Source organism: Rana temporaria, chromosome 2, assembly GCF_905171775.1.
Source record: "Rana temporaria chromosome 2, aRanTem1.1, whole genome shotgun sequence".
NCBI classification, from domain to species: domain Eukaryota; kingdom Metazoa; phylum Chordata; class Amphibia; order Anura; family Ranidae; genus Rana; species Rana temporaria.
Window position 1 is genome coordinate 40,108,070 of NC_053490.1, and position 19,285 is coordinate 40,127,354.

The 19,285-nt window shown below is 42.5% G+C and overlaps 1 protein-coding gene across 1 annotated transcript in view; it reads left to right on the forward strand.

The window, feature by feature from the left end:
- Window positions 1–17,081, forward strand: part of TYR (tyrosinase) — a 52,209-nt gene extending 35,128 nt beyond the window's left edge. The window contains exons 4-5 of the mRNA XM_040340118.1: window positions 2,697–2,878; window positions 16,080–17,081. Coding sequence (XP_040196052.1) covers window positions 2,697–2,878; window positions 16,080–16,300 — 403 coding nt within the window. The 3' untranslated portion in view covers window positions 16,301–17,081. The remainder of the gene's footprint in view (window positions 1–2,696; window positions 2,879–16,079) is intronic.
- The last annotated feature ends 2,204 nt before the right edge of the window (window positions 17,082–19,285 follow it).

Sequence of the window (19,285 nt, forward strand, 5' to 3'; positions counted from 1 at the left end):
AATCACATGACCTCTGGCGGCCATCTTGGGGGGAGCTTGTGACTGGACATGGAGCTCTCCTGAGATTTGGGGCAGCAACTTTGGCAAAGCAGATGTGGATTTGTGTAAGGTGCAGGATGCTTTACTGAACCTGGTGCTAATGTAATAGATGGAAGTGTGTGTTTGTGTGTGGCCTCAGCCAGTGCTGCTTTGGCCAAACCCATCTGATTTGTTTCACCCACCCACTGGGTCACTGACCTCTGTGAAATTTGTCAGTGGGCATGGCCAGAGCGCCCCTGGCTGAGGCTACACACTTGCATCTATTGTATTAGCACCAGGCTTGGTAGAGCGGTGGCTTGCTCCCATTTCCTGCTCACCGGTAGGGAAATATTTCAGCCTCGACATGGAGTGGCAATTCAACCGTTACACAAACAAGGAAAATTAAGACTGTCTCGCCTGTCCCTTTTTGGCCACAGCATACACATTCCTATCCTGACTGCAAGCCTTGAGTAGAATTACAACCTAATCCTAACTTTTCTAAAAATAAAAAAACTATAGTATGCCGATTAACCTCTGTAAGAAAGATGTATATACCTCATACACACAATCTGATTTTCCGACAGGAATTGTGTGGCGGCAGGCTTTTGCCGGACAACCCTGACCATTTGTATGCTCTTACGGACAATTGTCGGGTTTTCGGGACCAGCAGGTAACAGAGGTCCATGCATAGGATCATGGTGCCTATGCATGGACCTCTGTTATCTGCTGGTCTCTTTCCTTGGCTGCTCCAACTTTGATATGATCAGACACTGTCTTACTTACTGACAGATCCAATTGTCTGTCGGTAGTTGCTGAGGTGGTTACCCCACCCCCTCCACGGTTTGGCCAATTGGCAATCTGCTATTTGGAGTCCATTTCAATCCAAGGTCTGGGATCCCATTTCATATACACTGTTTACCAACAGTTTGTGCTATAGTTCTACCTCTGCACCTTTAGACACAACGAGTACCTACCACATGCCCGGGAGGCTGGTTAGGTCAAAAATATTGTACATTCCTTACCACACAATCAGTGGTTGGATCGACTTTGAGATTCGATTGACCCACCTTTATGCTCCTGATGAAGCGTCTTGTACGTGAAACATGTCGAGAGTAAAAGCAAGATCTACTGTTATGCATATTGGATTCAGCTTCAAACACTAAGCGTTCTATACCTTTTTGACATTATGTGCTTTTATGCCATGAATGTGCCTGTATAAATCTATCATTTTGTGTTGGATGCACTGATACCATATGCTGATACTGTTTCATGAAATTATGTACACAAGTTTCTATTTATGCATTTTTTACAAAATAAATATTTATAGATCTTTTACATTAATTACCTGTACCGCCAAAAGTCCAATTTATTAGTCCATTAATTTCCATTGTCACTGTCTCGGGACGTTTGTACACTAAAATTAGTGCATTCACAGTGATTAGTCGCCCTGTGATTTTATGCAAGTCTGGCAAGACCCATTTAAACACCACTGTTTAGTGTCCTGTGTGTGTCGATGTTGCATTATGTAAAACTATTAAAATGTTTTTTTAAATTTTAGAAGGGTACGCCTTGAGACTGCCCATAATTGTAAAGGGTACGCCTTGAGACTGCCCATAATTGTAAAGGGTACGCCTTGAGACTGCCCATAGTTTTAAAGGGTACGCCTTGAGACTGCCCATAATTTTAAAGGGTACGCCTTGAGACTGCAAAAAAATTGGAAACGCTGCTCTAGGTGAACTTTAGAGATAGAGCTAGAGATGGGTGTTTTTTTATTTTATTTAGCATACAAAGTCGTTGCCATGTAAACCAGGATGATGGCATTAAAGTCTGCTATACAGAGCCTACCAATTTATAAGTAGTAAGATGGTACAAAGTAAACCAACCATAAGATAACATGGCCTTTAGCGGGAATAACTGGAATCAGCAGTACAGTAGAGATAGAGATGGGCGATGTAATTCAGCCAACAACACAAGAGAAGCAAAAACAACCACATGCACCATTCTCGCCAGTCCCAGGCAGATGAATCCTATCTGAGTAATTTAAAGGGAGAATTGTGAAGAAGCCTAATGTGCCATTTGAGAGGCCAAGGTTGACATACTTTAGTACATTTTTTAGAACGGGCACGGTTACAGTTGCTTGATAAGACCTAATAGCAATTTGTGTTCTCTTATCCTGGTCAGTTTGCATTACTTTGTGTTGCCTGACCAATATGTATCTAACACCGGGTTAGATGAACACTGTTATTCAGTCAATTAAGTGGGGTGTCAGCAGTAAAGCCAATGGCCTAGCTATCTGGAGAAGGAAAAAAGTTTTAAAGGGCCTGGTCTACCAACCACTCCTAATGTGTGCTACGTAGAGAGAAAAAAAATGGAGGAATTATATTTTATGAACAGAAAAATAGACCTGGCAATTGCTTGGGATACACAATGCTTTAGTGAACTTAACAAACAATATCAAGTAGAAGAATACTTATCAGTGCAAAGTGTCCCCCACCAAATCTTCATCATTCAGCTTGGTCACTATTGGCGTCTTTCACACAACTGATGACTCCTGGGAAAAGGTAAGGACCTTTGTTCCAATAATCTGTGGATAATTAAATCCTGACTGTGTAATGGGCCATTGATCCAAATACTGATATTGCTTATTTAATGGTTACATCTGTATTTTTCTTTCTTAGCCTTTTTGAACAATGGCTTAGAAGACATCAACCCTCACTAGATGTTTACCCGGAAGCCAATGCACCAGTTGGACACAATCGGGAATACAACATGGTTCCATTTATTCCATTGTTTACTAATGGAGAGTTCTTTGTCCAGTCAAGAGACCTGGGGTATGAGTACGATTACCTGGCTGAATCAGGTACACTTCTTTTTTTTTTTTTTTTTTTTTTAACAATGAGCGAATCTGTCCTGATTGGATTAACTGAGGGTTCAGCGAATCCGACTGAAGTCTATAGTAGGTGAATTTAACATTTCGCACCGCGCTCAAATGAAACCAAATCATGTGATGTAAATTACTCATAAAACATATGCAAGTGACAAATATAAACAATGATCTCATTTTATAATAAAGCCCATGAACTGCCACCAAAACTATTCATTCCAGTGCACAGTGAAAATAACAATTCTGTCAATGGGATAAGGGGTGCTGTCCTCCACCAATCTAGGCAAACATCCTACTCATCGGATGGATCTGTAACCCATGACAGATGTCAAATAAGCACAGAAAGTATATCCCGATGTCCCGAACCGAATATAGGCGTCTCTCCCCAGCGATGCATCCAAACGAAATTGTAACTCGGGAAAAATAAAAGCTCCTCATAGTGTAGCTCGTAGCTGTTTATTTAAAAAATATATTGATTCCATTAAGAACATATAAAATAGAGCCGGTACACCAAGCTGCGCTTCAACCACAATGGCGGAAGTGACGTATCACATATGCAACCCAACGCGCTTCATCATCACGTCTGACGTCCTCAGGGGTCATGTGATGTGTATTCGGTGGGGACATTGTGATATAATTTCTCTGCTTATTTTATGTAGTGCCCCCCCCCCCCTACTTTCAGTATGGGTGCTACACTAAAGTTAGTGGGGAATTGGAGAGTTGCCTTGCTCCCATTCACTAATTGTTTACATTTCTGGGACTTCTGTCATTCCAGAAATGTCCGCTGGATCAGTCTGTGGTCCAGGGATGCAATATCATCCCTGGCCAGCAGTTGGCGCCAGGGGGATTCTGGCAGAGAAAGTTTTCCCCAGCAGCCAATTAGAGAAGTTTCTTCCTCGCAAGGCATGCTGGGGAAGAGTATATCTGTGACAGGTGTCATGTGTTCTAAAATCTTCGCGGGGTCCCGTTCCAGGTGCAGAATCCACCTTCAGGGTGCGCACATCCATGGACCCCGCCGGCGTGGCCCACCTGGCCAAAGTTGCAGTCTACGAAATCCCTCATCCGGAGGTACAAGGGGACCCCAGTGACTTGCTGGGTTCCCGGTTCTACTGAAAGGATCCCAGGCTGGGTGCCGTGCGATTGGGTAGTCGGTTTGAGGAGGACCCGGAGGCAGGTCGTCCAACAGAGCCTGAACAAACCAATTGGGGATCCGGTGACCAGAGTACTGACAGGTATGTTGCTGTCATCTGGTGACCAACGCAGAAATCTACTGGGAGGATTGCTTTATTAATCTACCTAGCTCAGTTATTGTACTTGGCCCGTGAGACAGGCCTGCATCCTCCCAGAAATCCTAAGTGACACCTTGGCTGCCAGACTTGTGAAAAAGGAGTCTGTCCGGGGGCACTTTACCCACTCAGATGGAGTGGCGACGTGTTACAAACTGGTGCTATGCGAAGCAGTACTGACTGCTTCACTTGATAGCCAGGCCTGATACTGCAAAGTTCTCTTTCATTTCCCTTTATCAACCTTGACCTTTCCACTGATGTTGATGTTGGCCGTGTTGGGCCTGGAAAATATAGCATTGAGAACCTTTATTCACTGTCTGGACCTTTGCTCACTGCTTTTGTTCTCACTATTGCACCCCTAGACAATGCCAGGGTAACTTAGCAGGCCGGTCTCGAAACAAATCAGCGGCTCCTTCGGGGGTGAGCGCTACATTTACATCTGTCATGAGTGTCAGATCCATCCGGTGAGTAGAATGTTTGCCTAGACTGGTGGAGGACGGCACCCCTTCTTATCCCATTTACAGAATTGATATTTTCACTGTGCACTGGCATAAAGAATCGTTTTTGTGGCGGTTCATGGACTTTATCATTATAAATGAGATCATTGTTTATATTTGTCACTTGCATATGTTTTATAAGTAATTTACATCACATGATTTGGTTTCATTTGAGCGTGGCATGACATTTATTTTCTATGTCACAATTAGATTTTTATGGTCACACTACTGCTCATTTTATTTTGAAATATTGAATATTGAAATGTATTTTGATTGATTCCAGAGTGCGCGGCTCAGAGGTTTTACCCCTTTTTTCCACAGTAGGTGAATCTTGTTGGTAAATTCTGGACATTTTAGTGTAAATGGGCAAACCACAGTAAAAAAAAGCTTGAGTGGAGCTGGGCACTGCCATCAGGGACATGCAGTATTCCAATGGGAATATTTTTTGATGGGTTGTCATGCGACCTTGAGGGTTATTTAAAAATATATAAACCCTTTCAAGAACATGCTTGGGGATTCCTTAAAGTGGTTGAAAAAGGCTGAAGGTTTTTTACCTTCTTGGGAGCACCTTCTTAAATTGACAGGACATATCGGTGTATCACATGAGCACATACTGTAGCCAGTCTGTGGGAGCCAGGACTATTGTTGGTTGGTAGCGGATCAAATACTTATTTTACTCACTGAGCTGTATCTCAATATATAACATTTGCATCACGTGTTTTTTCTGGATTTTTGGTTGATATTCTGTCTCTTATCATTTTAAAATACACTGTGATAAAAAATGATAGACCTTTTCATTTCTTTGTAAGTGGGAAAACTTAGAAAATCTGAAGGCGATCAAATACTGTATTTATTGGTGTATAACACTCACTTTTTTACCCTGAAAATGGAGGGTAAACTGTGTCTGCGTGTTATATGCAGGGGGATGTGGAAAGTTTTTTTTTTCCTGAAACTTCTTTCTTAAAGTTCGGGTGCGTGTTATACGCCGATAAATACGGTAATAATTTTGAAAGTTGCATCAAACTAATATAGGAACTTTTTTTGGCTTTAAGGCACTTTAATAATGGTGCTAGTTTTAGCATCAAACTAGAAATGTTAGAACCTCTGCAAAGCTTTTATTACTGCTTGTGCCCCCACTTGGGAAGATTCAGCCCCTCAACTTTTTTTGACCACAGTGTTTGGAAATCCAGAATATAACAGTTGTCACCACAAGGAGCAATGGCACATCTTTCAATGCAGACACATGCTTGGTGACCACTAGAGAGGGAATTGCTCTCTTCTTATTGTCTCTAGGACAGAAAAGGGAATGCATATCCTCTTTAACAGGGCACAAAAATTCAATGATGGGTTTCTTAACTCTTCTCTTTTTTCTTTCCAAAAAAAATATCCCATATGCTTACCTATAAATTTCCTCAGAGCTAACCTGCAGTTTTTTGCCAGTCAATCTGTGTCTGCAATCTCCTCTACAGTGAGCCCTCTGCTTGTAATGCTTCTTGGAGACGGTGGTGGGATTAGAACACAGCTATGAATAATTCTCCAGAATGATCAGAGACTTTTGATTACTTGGCCTGCGGAATGGCACTCATAACGGCACCAGATTGCCGGCAATCAGGGAAATGTACACAGTGAAGTAGCCTGCTGTGCTCAGGCATTGCCAATGTTAAAAGAAAACTGCATGAACAGGTGAAGTGTCCCATGTGTATGTACATGCTAAATATTCATGAATTGAAGTTTATCCAAATGCAAAAAAAACTTATCAGTTGATGCAGAAACAAGTGTCCTCATTGGAAGGTTTCCCTTAATTCCTGTTCTGGTGGGAGCTCTGGAATTTTGCATTTTCCCTCACTTTCCTTAAAGTGGTTGTAAATGTTTAAGATTTTTACCATAATGCATTCTTTGCATGAAGGAAAAAACCTTTAGTATGCAGAGCCCGCCTTAATACTTACCGAAGCCCTTGCAAGAGTGGCTGCTTTCCTGGGTCTCTGCCCCCTCCTTGGCTGAGACAGCAGCAGGTGCCATTGGCTCCTGCTGCTTTCAATCACAACCAGTGAGGAGGGAGCAGTGGTGGGGCCAAGCAGGGCTTGGGAATGAGCATGCACAAGTGCCCCCATAGAAAGTGGTTTGCTTTGTGAGCACTCAGAGAAAAGGAGCCAGGAGCGCTGGAGGGGGACCCGAGAAGAGGAGGATCGGAGCTGCTCTGTGCAAACCATTGCACAGAAACAGGCAAGTATATAGTATATAAGTTTATTTAACCACTTCATACTGTACCTGTGCTATAGCCGAAAGATGGCTACAGCGTGGCTCTCCTGCTGGGACGGCATCCCAGAACTACACTCCCTGGGGTATGCATCTGGCGTGCTCTGATTGTGTCCTTCCAACACAGCTGATCAGTTTTGGGTACAGGGCCAATCAAAGCAGCCCTTTAAAATGTCCATTCACAGCTGATCACGTGTAAACAAACTTGCTGGTTATCGCCATTTCTTTCCTCACACTGTCAGTGTGGGGAGAAAAGAGCCAGTAACCAGCAAGTGTGACAGGGACATTTACACAAATATTTGGGGCACTGATCATCTGAGCCTGTGTCTTATTGGACACTGCACTCTCCCAAGATGTGGGTAGCCACCTTGAACCCAAATCGGCTATATTTAGCCCTTTCTGGGTATATTTGGTAGACCTGCAGTGCAGGGAGTGCGCAGAAAGAGATGGGTTTGAAGCAGGGAAAGCAAAATGGTGGTCCAGATTACCCCAGAATATGGACAGAAAAGCAACAAATTAATGCAATTATGCTGAACCTACAGGCAGTTGTATGCTTGAGGAGCGCTGCCTTCACCAGGTATCCTTAAGGGGAAGGGCCTTGTTGCATAGTCCCCACACCAGTATTGATGCATTCCTACACCCTTCATTGCCAGCATAGCACCTTCTCTGGAAGATCACTGCAGAAGCCTTAAAGGAGTAATCCTTGAGCACACTGCTGCCTGTAGGTTCTTGTTATGGCCATACTGCCCAAAGTCCTACTTTGGTAAACCAACTGCATTGTATGGTTTACCATTTGTTCATAAACCAGAAAGTACCTAGAAGACGTCTTGTCTGGTCCCTTTAAAGCGGAGTTCTGGCCACAATTTCACTTTTTAAATATAAAAACCCCTGTAATACACAAGCTTAATGTATTCTAGTAAAGTTAGTCTGTAAATTAAGGTCAGTTTTGTTAGGTTATTACAGCATTTAGACACTTTATAAAATAGAAATTGACTGGGGCCATCTTAAGTGTGGGCATCATGAAGCCAGACTGTATGACTTCCTGGATTTCAGCCTTGCAGATCTTGCACGTGCTCAGTGCTGCACAAGCAGTGTCGGATCAGGTTTCAGCACCTGTGCTGTCCAAGTCACATGATTCTTTGAGACTGGGGAGTGCACAGACTCCTGGAAAGTTACACCCACTACATTTCCAGGAGTCTGTGCGGTGTAGGTTAGGAAGCTTAAGCACCTCGGTGCAGGAAGTGGGAAGATTAACTATTCTGCCTAGCAACAACACTTTGAAGGCATCTAAAAAAAAAAAAAAAATGTGTAAAGGACTAATGACATTTTTTTAAAACTACTGATGTAATGTTATATTTCGGAAATTGAACAATTCGAAAATCGAAATTTCGGAAATTGGACAATTCGAAAATCGAAATTTCGGAAATTGGACAATTCGAAAATCGAAATTTCGGAAATTGGACAATTCGAAAATCGAAATTTCGGAAATTGAACAATTCGAAAATCGAAATTTCGGAAATTGAACAATTCGAAAATCGAAATTTCGGAAATTGAACAATTCGAAAATCGAAATTTCGGAAATTGAACAATTCGAAAATCGAAATTTCGGAAATTGAACAATTCGAAAATCGAAATTTCGGAAATTGAACAATTCGAAAATCGAAATTTCGGAAATTGAACAATTCGAAAATCGAAATTTCGGAAATTGAACAATTCGAAAATCGAAATTTCGGAAATTGAACAATTCGAAAATCGAAATTTCGGAAATTGAACAATTCGAAAATCGAAATTTCGGAAATTGAACAATTCGAAAATCGAAATTTCGGAAATTGAACAATTCGAAAATCGAAATTTCGGAAATTGAACAATTCGAAAATCGAAATTTCGGAAATTGAACAATTCGAAAATCGAAATTTCGGAAATTGAACAATTCGAAAATCGAAATTTCGGAAATTGAACAATTCGAAAATCGAAATTTCGGAAATTGAACAATTCGAAAATCGAAATTTCGGAAATTGAACAATTCGAAAATCGAAATTTCGGAAATTGAACAATTCGAAAATTGAAATTTCGGAAATTGAACAATTCGAAAATTGAAATTTCGGAAATTGAACAATTCGAAAATTGAAATTTCGGAAATTGAACAATTCGAAAATCGAAATTTCGGAAATTGAACAATTCGAAAATCGAAATTTCGGAAATTGAACAATTCGAAAATCGAAATTTCGGAAATTGAACAATTCGAAAATTGAAATTTCGGAAATTGAACAATTCGAAAATCGAAATTTCGGAAATTGAACAATTCGAAAATCGAAATTTCGGAAATTCGAAAATCGAAATTTCGGAAATACAAAAATTCGAAATTTCGGATTTTTCGGAAATACAAAAATTCGAAATTCGGAACTTTTCGGAAATACAAAAATTCGAAATTCGGAACTTGAAAAATTCCAAATTTGACAAATCCGAAAATTTCCCGAATTTACGAAAAAAGCAAAAAAACGAAAATAACAAACAAAAAACGATTTTTTTGGCAGTGCACATGTCTATTGACAGGTAAAACATCTGCCATGTATGCATTTCAACTGTGTTTAGCTGCTTAAAAAATTCAGTGTTAAAAATAAAATCGACCCGAAGCCATTTTCATTATCCATTCAGGAAGCCCTATGTGGCCTCCATTTGAAGGTTGTAAAGTTTTGGTTAAAAGAACACCTGCGAGTACTGAGCAAAGTTTATGAAGCCAGGTAGTGAGATTGGAGCGTTGCCTGAATTGAATTAAAAACATTAGTCTTGTGCACCGTTAAATGGCACTTCCAACTTTTTAATGAAACTGCCTTTGATGAAACCACTCCAATGCACTTGCCTGTGGCTCAGACCAGCTTTCTAGCTGCCGGGAAGCAATCGTTTGGCATGCTTAGCAGCACAGGGTTCTCCGATAAAGGCTGGCTGCTTTTTAGTATGCATTTTACATTTTTTGTCCGACATGTACAGCTCAAGCAAAAGAAACCGAAAAAAATGAACAGACGTGTATACCCAAGACAATGGTAATTACAGCCATTTTATTCATGGCTAGTTTTATTAGGACCATTAATTTTACAATGTTATGGGCTTCATAGCATATTCTCTTTTTACGTGTCGCTCATCTAAATTAGGGCCTTGCTGCTGAATATCATTGAAGAGGCTCATTGAGTATGCGAGGGATAGAAAGAGGCATGGCAACAGTTAGGCAACAGTTAGGCGGAGGATGGGGGATGCCAGCTGATTTGATGGCTTGGAGGAAAGCGAGGTCTGCTGGACTGTGGCAGAGACATCCACGTTAATGTGAAACATCCACCTATTCTTGTCTTTATCCTATCAATGAATGTTAAATGCAACAAAATCATTTTTCATCCAGCTTGGGAGATATTTAACCCTTTTGCTTTTTTGTATATGTTGGCATGCACATTTTGGGCCTGAAGATTAAAAAAACAAAAACATTTATACTTTTTCTGAAAGTGGCAGCCCTGGCGAATAAAATGGCAGTTGCTATTTATTTCACACGTTTTTGGTGCACCTGTGTATCAAATTCATGTTTTTCAAAAAGTCTACCTTTTTTTTTTTTTTTTTTTTTTTCTTCATTCGCTGCATTAAAGAGATTGTAAAGTCAAGTTTTTTCACCTTTAATGCAATCCATCCATTAAGATGAAAAACCTTCAGTGCTGCAGCTGCCCCCAGAGCCCCCCTTTTTTCTTACCTGAGCCGATCTGTTCCAGCGCCGTGTACGAGCCTAGCGACTTCAGTCGCTGTCTGTCCTCATTGCATTATTGATAATCCCCCAGTATGGACTGGGGGGATTGAAACCTACGCCGTGTTTTTTTTTTTCCATCTATGTTGTCGAGAGACGGAAATGCATTTCAGCCGCATGCAAGTTTAAATTTCAATTTTTCCTTTTTTAAAAATGTCATTCATGCTGCGGCACTGTTCTACACATGAGCCACTTTACAGGCAGACTAAGGAGACCCCCAGGCATGATCTTTGAAGGAATATTTCCTTGTTTCACTTTAAGCATTAGTAAAATCGCTGCTCCTGAGAAACTGTTTTTAAAAACTTTTTGCTAGGGCAGTACCCGGGTCCCCAAACACCTATTTTATGGCAATAACTTGCATATAAGCCTTTAAAATGAGCACTTTTGATTTTTCATGTTCATGTCCCATTGACTAGAACTTTTTGCCTGTTTGCGGTGTGAACCGAACCGGGGGGGTGTTCAGCCCATCCATACTGATCACTTACTGTGTTCATTCAGAAAATGGGCCGGTAAATTACATGACCCCTTTCCCAGCTGTCAATCCTGAATAACCCCCAATGTTGGCAGGAGAGGGAAGCTTGCAGCAATGGGGGGGGGGGGCACGGCACACAGCAGGGGGCATCAGATAGAGGATGATTTTTGCAGTGGGGGTGCACTTACAGCAGTGTTTCTCAACTCCAGTCCTCAAGGCACCCCAACAGGTCATATTTTCAGGATTTCCCTCAGATTAAACAGCTGTGGTAATTACTAAGGTAGTGAGACTGATCAAATCACCTGTACAAAATAATGGAAATCATGAAAACATGACCTGTTGGGGCGCCTTGAGGACTGGAGTTGAGAAACCCTGACTTACAGGAAGGTTGCCCTGTGTGTCTCTCCCTGCACCAGCTGGAAGGAGAGGGGGAGGAACTGGCTTTCAGCTGCTGCAGGGAGAGACACACAGGAGCAGCACTGCTGCACAAACAATTCTGTCCTGCCCACATCTCCTTTTCATTGCTGTACGGGCCCCCCTGGGTTCTGTACAGGACTGGTGGTGCCCCCTTGTCAGGTCTCCTTCTCTGCCAAACAAGCCTGTGCTGTGCAGCAGAGCTGTGCAAATCTCAGGAAAGAATGGGCAGAAAAACAAATTCATTGTCTGGTCAAGCAGTACTCCTATATAGTTTGATCTAGCCATGTGCCTAGAGCAGATTTAAAGATTCGGTCACTGGAAAAGGTGGGGGTCAAACTGCTTCAGGGTTAGTGTAGTTTTCTGTCTTTCTTGATTCATTGTCTTCACTCTTTTTCTAAATAGCTGACCCCCGAACAGGGCTGGACTGGGACAAAAATTTGGCCCTGGACTTCATTCAGATTGGCCCACTTTGACAGGTCTCTCCCTCTCCCATGGTGGTCGGACAACTCCCACTACCCCTCCGGCCACCCAAGCCCCCTCTCCCCCTTCACTAGCTGTTCTACTTTATTAGAGTAGAATGGCTGGTACTGGTACTCTTATAGGCAGTAACAGTGGGGAAGCTAGACATTATTTCACCCAGAAGAATCAGTTTGGTGCCCCCCCTTATGGGACAAGATTAGGCAGAAGTGAGAAAATCCCAGGCCATAGCTGTTGAGTCAGCTGTCTGTCCCCCCCCCCCATGCTCCTCTGTTGTCCCCCCCCTGCTCCTCTGGTCCTCCTCCTGCTTCTTTGTTCCCCCCAGGTGAGCGTTGTGGGAAGGGAGAGACAGAGGAGCGGAGGGGGGCGGCGGTCTGCTGTCACTGAAGCCGGCCCACTGAGCCATCGGCCCACCGGGAAACTCCCTGTAGTCCCAATGGCCAGTCCATCCCTGCCCCCGAACATGTATGCAGATCAGGAGCTATGGCCATAATGCCACTTACTCCCTCTGGGTCAAGTATTGGAGCCAGGGGACCAGTATGAGAGTTGGCAACAACTGTAGCATTTTGAAGGTGGTATTGGAAATGGCAGCCTACGTATATCCTCCCATAAGTTTCCCGTGGAGAGTAGTACAGCTTTTGCCTTTTTCATTATTTCCTATAATCCCTTTTTACAGAAAATGTAGCGTTTTCTGAGACTGGCCCCAGTGCTCCTAAATTATTTACAAGTAGACACTTTCCGGCTTGATTCAGTATTTTCAGTCTTGTGTTTGAGTACCATCAAAAGCCGTATTTGTTGATGGTGTTATTACACCTTCACACATTTTCTTGCTAGAATTTAATCAATCGTGTTTGTGCGGATACAAAGCTCACAATACATCATGTGTTATTGATACAGTAACAAGATAAATGAGGTATGTAGTACATGGTGAGGATTGCTTGGATCTACAATTCCTTGGGGGACCATGTAACAACTGTCTGGGCCACAGATTTCTTCAAAACAAGATTGTCAATGGAAATGCTTGTATATGTGCATACAGTAGGGTGTATATTGACGTATGCATACCTGAGTAGGGTTCTCTGAACAGACAAGATTTTGATCTTATTCCAGTCTGTTTTGTTCATGCATCCATTATATGGTTTAGCCAACTTTCTCCTTAAACCTTAAAGCCCCCCCCCCCCTTTTTCAGAGGACCCCTCTGCATGTATGAAATCCTGACAGGTCTAACTAATCCCCATCATTCTTTCCTTTGTCTTTCTACCCTTCTCCCTATTGCTTTTCTTCCACTCTTTCTTCTGACTATCTTGCTACTCTGCTAAACTCCCATAGCCCATTGAGCCCTAAATCTGGCACAACGGTTGACATATAACGATGGCATTCCAAATTCCTATTCCTCTGATGGCAAAGAAATGTTTGTGCGGCATATACTCAATATTGTAACATTGTAATATTTCTTTGTACTTGTCATGAAAGAGCCAGTTATGGGGCCTTTACACTCCCCCCCCCCCCTTTTTATTTTGATCAAGAAAACCTGACACATTGGGGGTTATTTACGAAAGGCAAATCCACTTTGCACTACAAGTGCACTTGGAAGTGCAATCGCTGTAAATCTGAGTAGTAGATCTGAAATTAGGGGAAGCTCTGCTGATTTTATCATCCAATCGTGTGAAAGCTAAAATGCTGTTTATTTTCCTTGTAAGTCCCCCCTCGAATCTATAGTGACTGCACTTCCAAGTGCACTTTCAGTGCATTTTAAAGTGTACTTGTAGTGCAAAGTGGATTTTCCTTTAGCAAATAACCCCCATTGTATCCCTTCCCCACTTCAATCCAAACACAAACAAATTGGAGTACATATGATCAGGGCCAGCCTTAGGTGTTCAGGCGCCCTGTGCGAGCTAATCCTGTGGTGCCCCCCATCTTCACCCCCTTCGCCCCCTTGTCACCTAAATTGACTTACCTTTCGGTGGACGGTGCGGCTTTGCATTTAAAAATGGCGCCGCCTGGCGCTTAGACGCCACTGCGCATGCGCCGTCTGCCCGAGAATAGCCAAGCGTTTTCTGGCTTTCCCGTGCAGCGGCGGCACATGTGCAGTGTGCCTGTCGGGGCCGGCAGCAGACATTTTTTTCAGGTGCTGCAACTGATGCATTGCTCCTTACCCAGTCCCAGGGCAGGGGGACCTGGCAGTGCGCAGGGAGACCTGGCAGCGCCTGCTGCTGTGACTCATAGGAGTCGGACTCCTGTGATGATCATGTGAGTAACTGACTGCGACTCACATTCTGCAAGCTGTGATGGCCGCACAGCGCCCCTGTTGCCCATGGCGCCCTGTGCGGCCGCACAGCTCGCACACCCCAAAGGCCGGCCCTGCATATGGTATATGAGCTAATTAAAAAGGAGGGTTGGGACTTTAGATGAGGTGTATGACGAGGCTCAATAATGTAATATGTATGTGTTTATTGCAGTGATGTATTCAGGTTTTGTGCTGCCCTAGACCTGACTAAACTTGTGCAACCCCTAATTTAAATATGATCCGCCCCTTCCTGTGAAGGTCACACCTCAAAATTTTCCAGTGGGGACACTAGTTCCGAGGGCCTTGCGTGGGGGGTATCCCCTTTATCTGCAGAGATTTCCTCTCACTTCCTGTTGCTATGGGGCAGGAAATGAAGAGAAATGAACGAATGGCAACAAAATTAACAGGGGCTATAACTATCCCTTACTCTATCCAAAATAGGGGGGGGGGGGAGTGTTGCCTATAGATAGACATGTGCAATTTGTTTAGTTTCTAATTTGTTTTTTTAACAAATTTTGATGAATTTGTTCCGAATTTTCATATTTCCGAAATTCCGTTTTTTTTTTTTCCATATTCATCTCCAAAGACATGCTGGTAGGTTAATTGGATCATGTCACTCATTCATTCAAATAGACGGTCAGTTGGTTGCATTCCGTTGTTCCAATCAAAAGTTGGCTAACATGGTTTGAAAATTGCTGTTTTGCCAGCATAGGAAACTGCTTTTCATTAAAGACTCTGGGCCAGATTCTCCAATAATCTGCGGCGGCCTCGCGTAAGCTATTTACACTACGCCGCCGCAACTTACTGGAGCAAGTGCCGTATTCCTCAAGCACTTGCTCCGTAGTTTGCGGAGGCGTAGTGTAAAAGGCCCGGCGTATCCCCGCGTATTTCAAAGGGGGCGGCTTATATTTAAATTAAGCGCGCCCCCCGTTTCGATCGAACTGCGCATGTGCCGGGCATAAACAAATGAGACCTGAACGTAAACGCCACCTAGCCGTTGACGTAGTATTGCATTTAGGATCCGACGGTGTAAGTGATTTACACTAGTCGGATCCTAGCCTAAATCCGGCGTATCTTGTTTTGTGAATACAAAACAATGATACGCCGGCGGGAATTTCGAATTACGCCGGTGTATCAGTAGATACACCGGCGTAACTTGTTTGAGAATCTGGCCCTCTGGATATAAGGAAAAGGTTATCTTGCTATAGGCTATTGCTGCAACAGCTCACTGTTACCATAATATTGTACCTGCAACTCCAAAACTATATCACTGAAGCTGGTGCTTGTCTGGGGTAACGTATATTCCTTTGAAAATTATTTTAAAAAAAATTGTAAAAATATTGCAGTTCATGTTTTTTGGGCCAAGGTACCCGTTTAGTCAAAGCTTGGTAAATCCACCTCCTAGATGGTCTATACTAGAGGCAGACACTGCAGGTTTTTTTTCTTAACTGGTGTTTTTTTTTTTTTTTTTTTTTTACCATTTCTATAATGGAAGAGCAGTTCATTGATTCACCATATTGGGTGCAGCCTTTGAGGGTACCCACTTGTACAATGTCTAGGAATTCCTTTAGGTGCACAAACTCCCAGATGATCACTATTACTATTTTGTACAGAACCATTTGCATATAGAACTATTTTACTAAAAGAATAATCATGAAGCTTTTACTTGCGTACCAAGTTGAATTTCTTCTTTCAATCACTCAGGTTCTATTGAAGATTTTCTGATGCCCTATTTGGAGCAAGCAAGACAAATCTGGCAGTGGCTTGTTGGAGCGGCAGTGGTCGGAGGGTTGGTCACCGCTGTGATTGCAAGCATCATCAGCTTAACATGCCGAAGGAAGCGGAAAACGAAAATCTCAGAGGAGACCCGGCCACTTCTCATGGAGGCTGAAGATTACCATACCACTTACCAATCCAATCTATGATAATGCATGCCATGCCATCTAAGCAGAAGTTTTAAAATGTACCAGGGTTTTTTCTTCATGTGTCGGCTAATTTGAGGGCTATGAACAAACCTCTGGGAAATCGCTCTACTCCCGCACTGAAACGGACATTCTTGTTTGGGTTACATAAATAGCTGACTGCAGGGTTCATGAGTAACTAAAGGCTTTTTTTTTTTTTAATGGGTTTTCATTTATCTCAGTGATAATGTGTATAATGTTACACATCCACAGATAACTATGGTTGTGTAATGCTCAACAGGCAAGAAGTGCAGGGGTCGTCAGCCTGTAAGATTTTATAAGTGCCTGAAGAAAAAAACCTTATTGTGTTGCCTTTACAAACCACTGTCCCTTTAACAGAGCTATCTAAAACATTGATTCTTGTATAAGACAAAACATTGTCCTAATGGACACTATATTGTCAATAGTGTCCTCGTATATCTGTTGCCTCCTAGCTTCCTAGGTCTCTTTGGAAGCTTGGATGGTGTGCATTCAGATGCTTTGCTACGTTCAGTCAAACATTTTTACCGGATTTTAGGCCCCCAGTATTTGTCCCACTGCTAACCTTTTCTGGTGCAGTTTCTACTTCCTTTCACAATGAATGGATGATCTGACTGGGATTTTTGTAAGAATAAGTTTACAGTAAATCCACCAAGAAAAAAAAATGGGGCTTCTAGTTACTTGCCTACTATGCTGCTCCATTGGCTTTAATCCCTAATCATTCATTGCAGGTCATTCTGCAGTCTTTATCGGCATACTTGCTCCAGAAAATACCAAAACCATGGGTTTTATAATGGCTTAAGTTCAGATCTTTGCGTGAACAGAACGGTGCCTTCCCAACTCAGAGAAACAAGCTGCCATTTAGCAGACAGTGGTACCATTAATTCTTAATTGTACCCCATGTACAATGCTGTGAAAAAGTATTTACCCCCTTTTGTATGTATGTATGTATGTTGCATATTTTTCACACTTAAAGCGGGGGTTCACCCTAAAAAAAAACATTTATTTTTTTCTAGCATGCCATCAAGCATACTAGCGCGATCTACAGAAAGAAGCCTTTCTTTTATTTTTTGGCGCCGTACTTACGGTTTACCGCCGTAGTGAAGTTTCAGACTCCCCGCGGGGAATGGGCGTTCCTATGCACAGGGAAGATGATTGACGGCCGGCTATAGCGCGTCACGCTGCCCGAAGATAGCCAAAATAGGACTTGCCTCTTCACGGCGCCTGCGCAGTCAGCTCCGATGTCTGTGCGCAGGCGCCGTATAGCGCCGTGAAGAGGGAAGCCCTATTTCGGCTATCTTCGGGCAGCATGACGCGCCATAGCCGGCCGTCAATCTTCCCTGTGCATAGGGAACGCCCATTCCCCGCGGGGAGTCTGAAACTTCACTACGGCGGTAAACCGTAAGTACGGCGCCAAAAAATAAAAGACGTACTGTAGATCGCGCTAGTATGCTTGATGGCATGCTAGAAATTTGTTTTTAGGGTGAAACACTGCTTTAAATGGCTCAGATCGTCAAACAAATTGTATTACTACACAAAGATAACTCGAGTAAATACAAAATGCAGTTTTTAAATGATGGTTTCATTTATTAGGGGCAAAAAAGCTGTCCAAACCTTTCTGGCTTTATGTGAAAAAGTAATTGCCCCTAGACCTAATAACTGGTTTCGCCACCCTTGGGGGCACCAACTGCGAACAAGCGTTTGCAATAACTGGCAATGAGTCTTTCACATTGCTGTGGAGCAATTTTGGCCCACTCTTCTTTGTAGAATTGTTTTAATTCAGCCACATTGGAGGGTTTTCCAGCATGATTGGCCTGTGTAAGGTCATGATGCAGCATCTCAATTGGATTTAAGTCCAGGCTTTGACTAGGCCACTCCAAAACCTAAATTTTGCTTTGTTTGAACCATTTTGAGGTGGACTTGCTGTTTCGCATTTTCCTGCTGCATAACCCAAATGCACTTGAACTTGAGGTCACGAACTGATGGCCGGACATTCTCCTTCAGGATTTTCTGGTAGAGCTCAGAATTTATGGTTCCATAAAATATGGTAAGCTGTCTGAGTCCTGAACTGCAAAGCAGTCCCAGACCATCACACTACCACCATGACTGACTGTTGGTATGATGTTCTTATGAAATGCTGTATTTGTTTTATGTCAGATGTAACGAGACGCACACCTTCCAAAAAGTAAAATTTTTGTCTCAAAAGTCAACAGAATATTTGCCTAAAAGTCTTGGATAAACAAGATTTTTTTGGTAAACGTGAGATGAACCTTTGTTCTTTTTGGTCAGGAGTGACTTTGGCCTTGGAACTCTCCCATGGACGCCATTTTTGCCCAGTCTTATTGTTGAATCATGAACACTGATCTTACCTGAGGCAAGTGAGGCCTGCATTTCTTTAGATGATCTGTGTTCTTTTATGATAACCTGGATGAGTCGTTGTGCTCTCGGCGTAATTTTTGTAGGCCGTCCACTCCTGGGAAGGTTCACCATGTTTCCAAGTTATCTCCATTTGTGGATAATGGCTCTCCACTTGGTTCACTGGAGTTCCAAAGCCTTATGCCCCGTACACACCATCACTTTATGTGATGAAAAAAAACTACATTTTCTGTGAAGTAAAAAACTACATTTTTGAAACTTCAATTTTCAAAGACGAAGTTGCCTACACACCATCGTTTTTCTCACAATGTTCTAGCAAAGCGAGGTTACGTTCACCACGTTTTTCCATTGAAGCTCGCTTCATAAGTAGCTTCTGGGCATGCGCGGGTGTAAAAACGTCTTTTTAAACGAAGTTTTTTGCTACACACGGTCAATTTCTGTGAAGTAAAAAACGACGTTTTGAAAAACGACACATAAAATTGAAGCATGCTTCAATTTTTTTTTGGTCGTTTTTTACAAGACCTAAAACAACGTTTTCCCCCACACACGGTCATTTAAAGTGACGTTTTTAAAAACTTCGTTTTTTTTCATCAC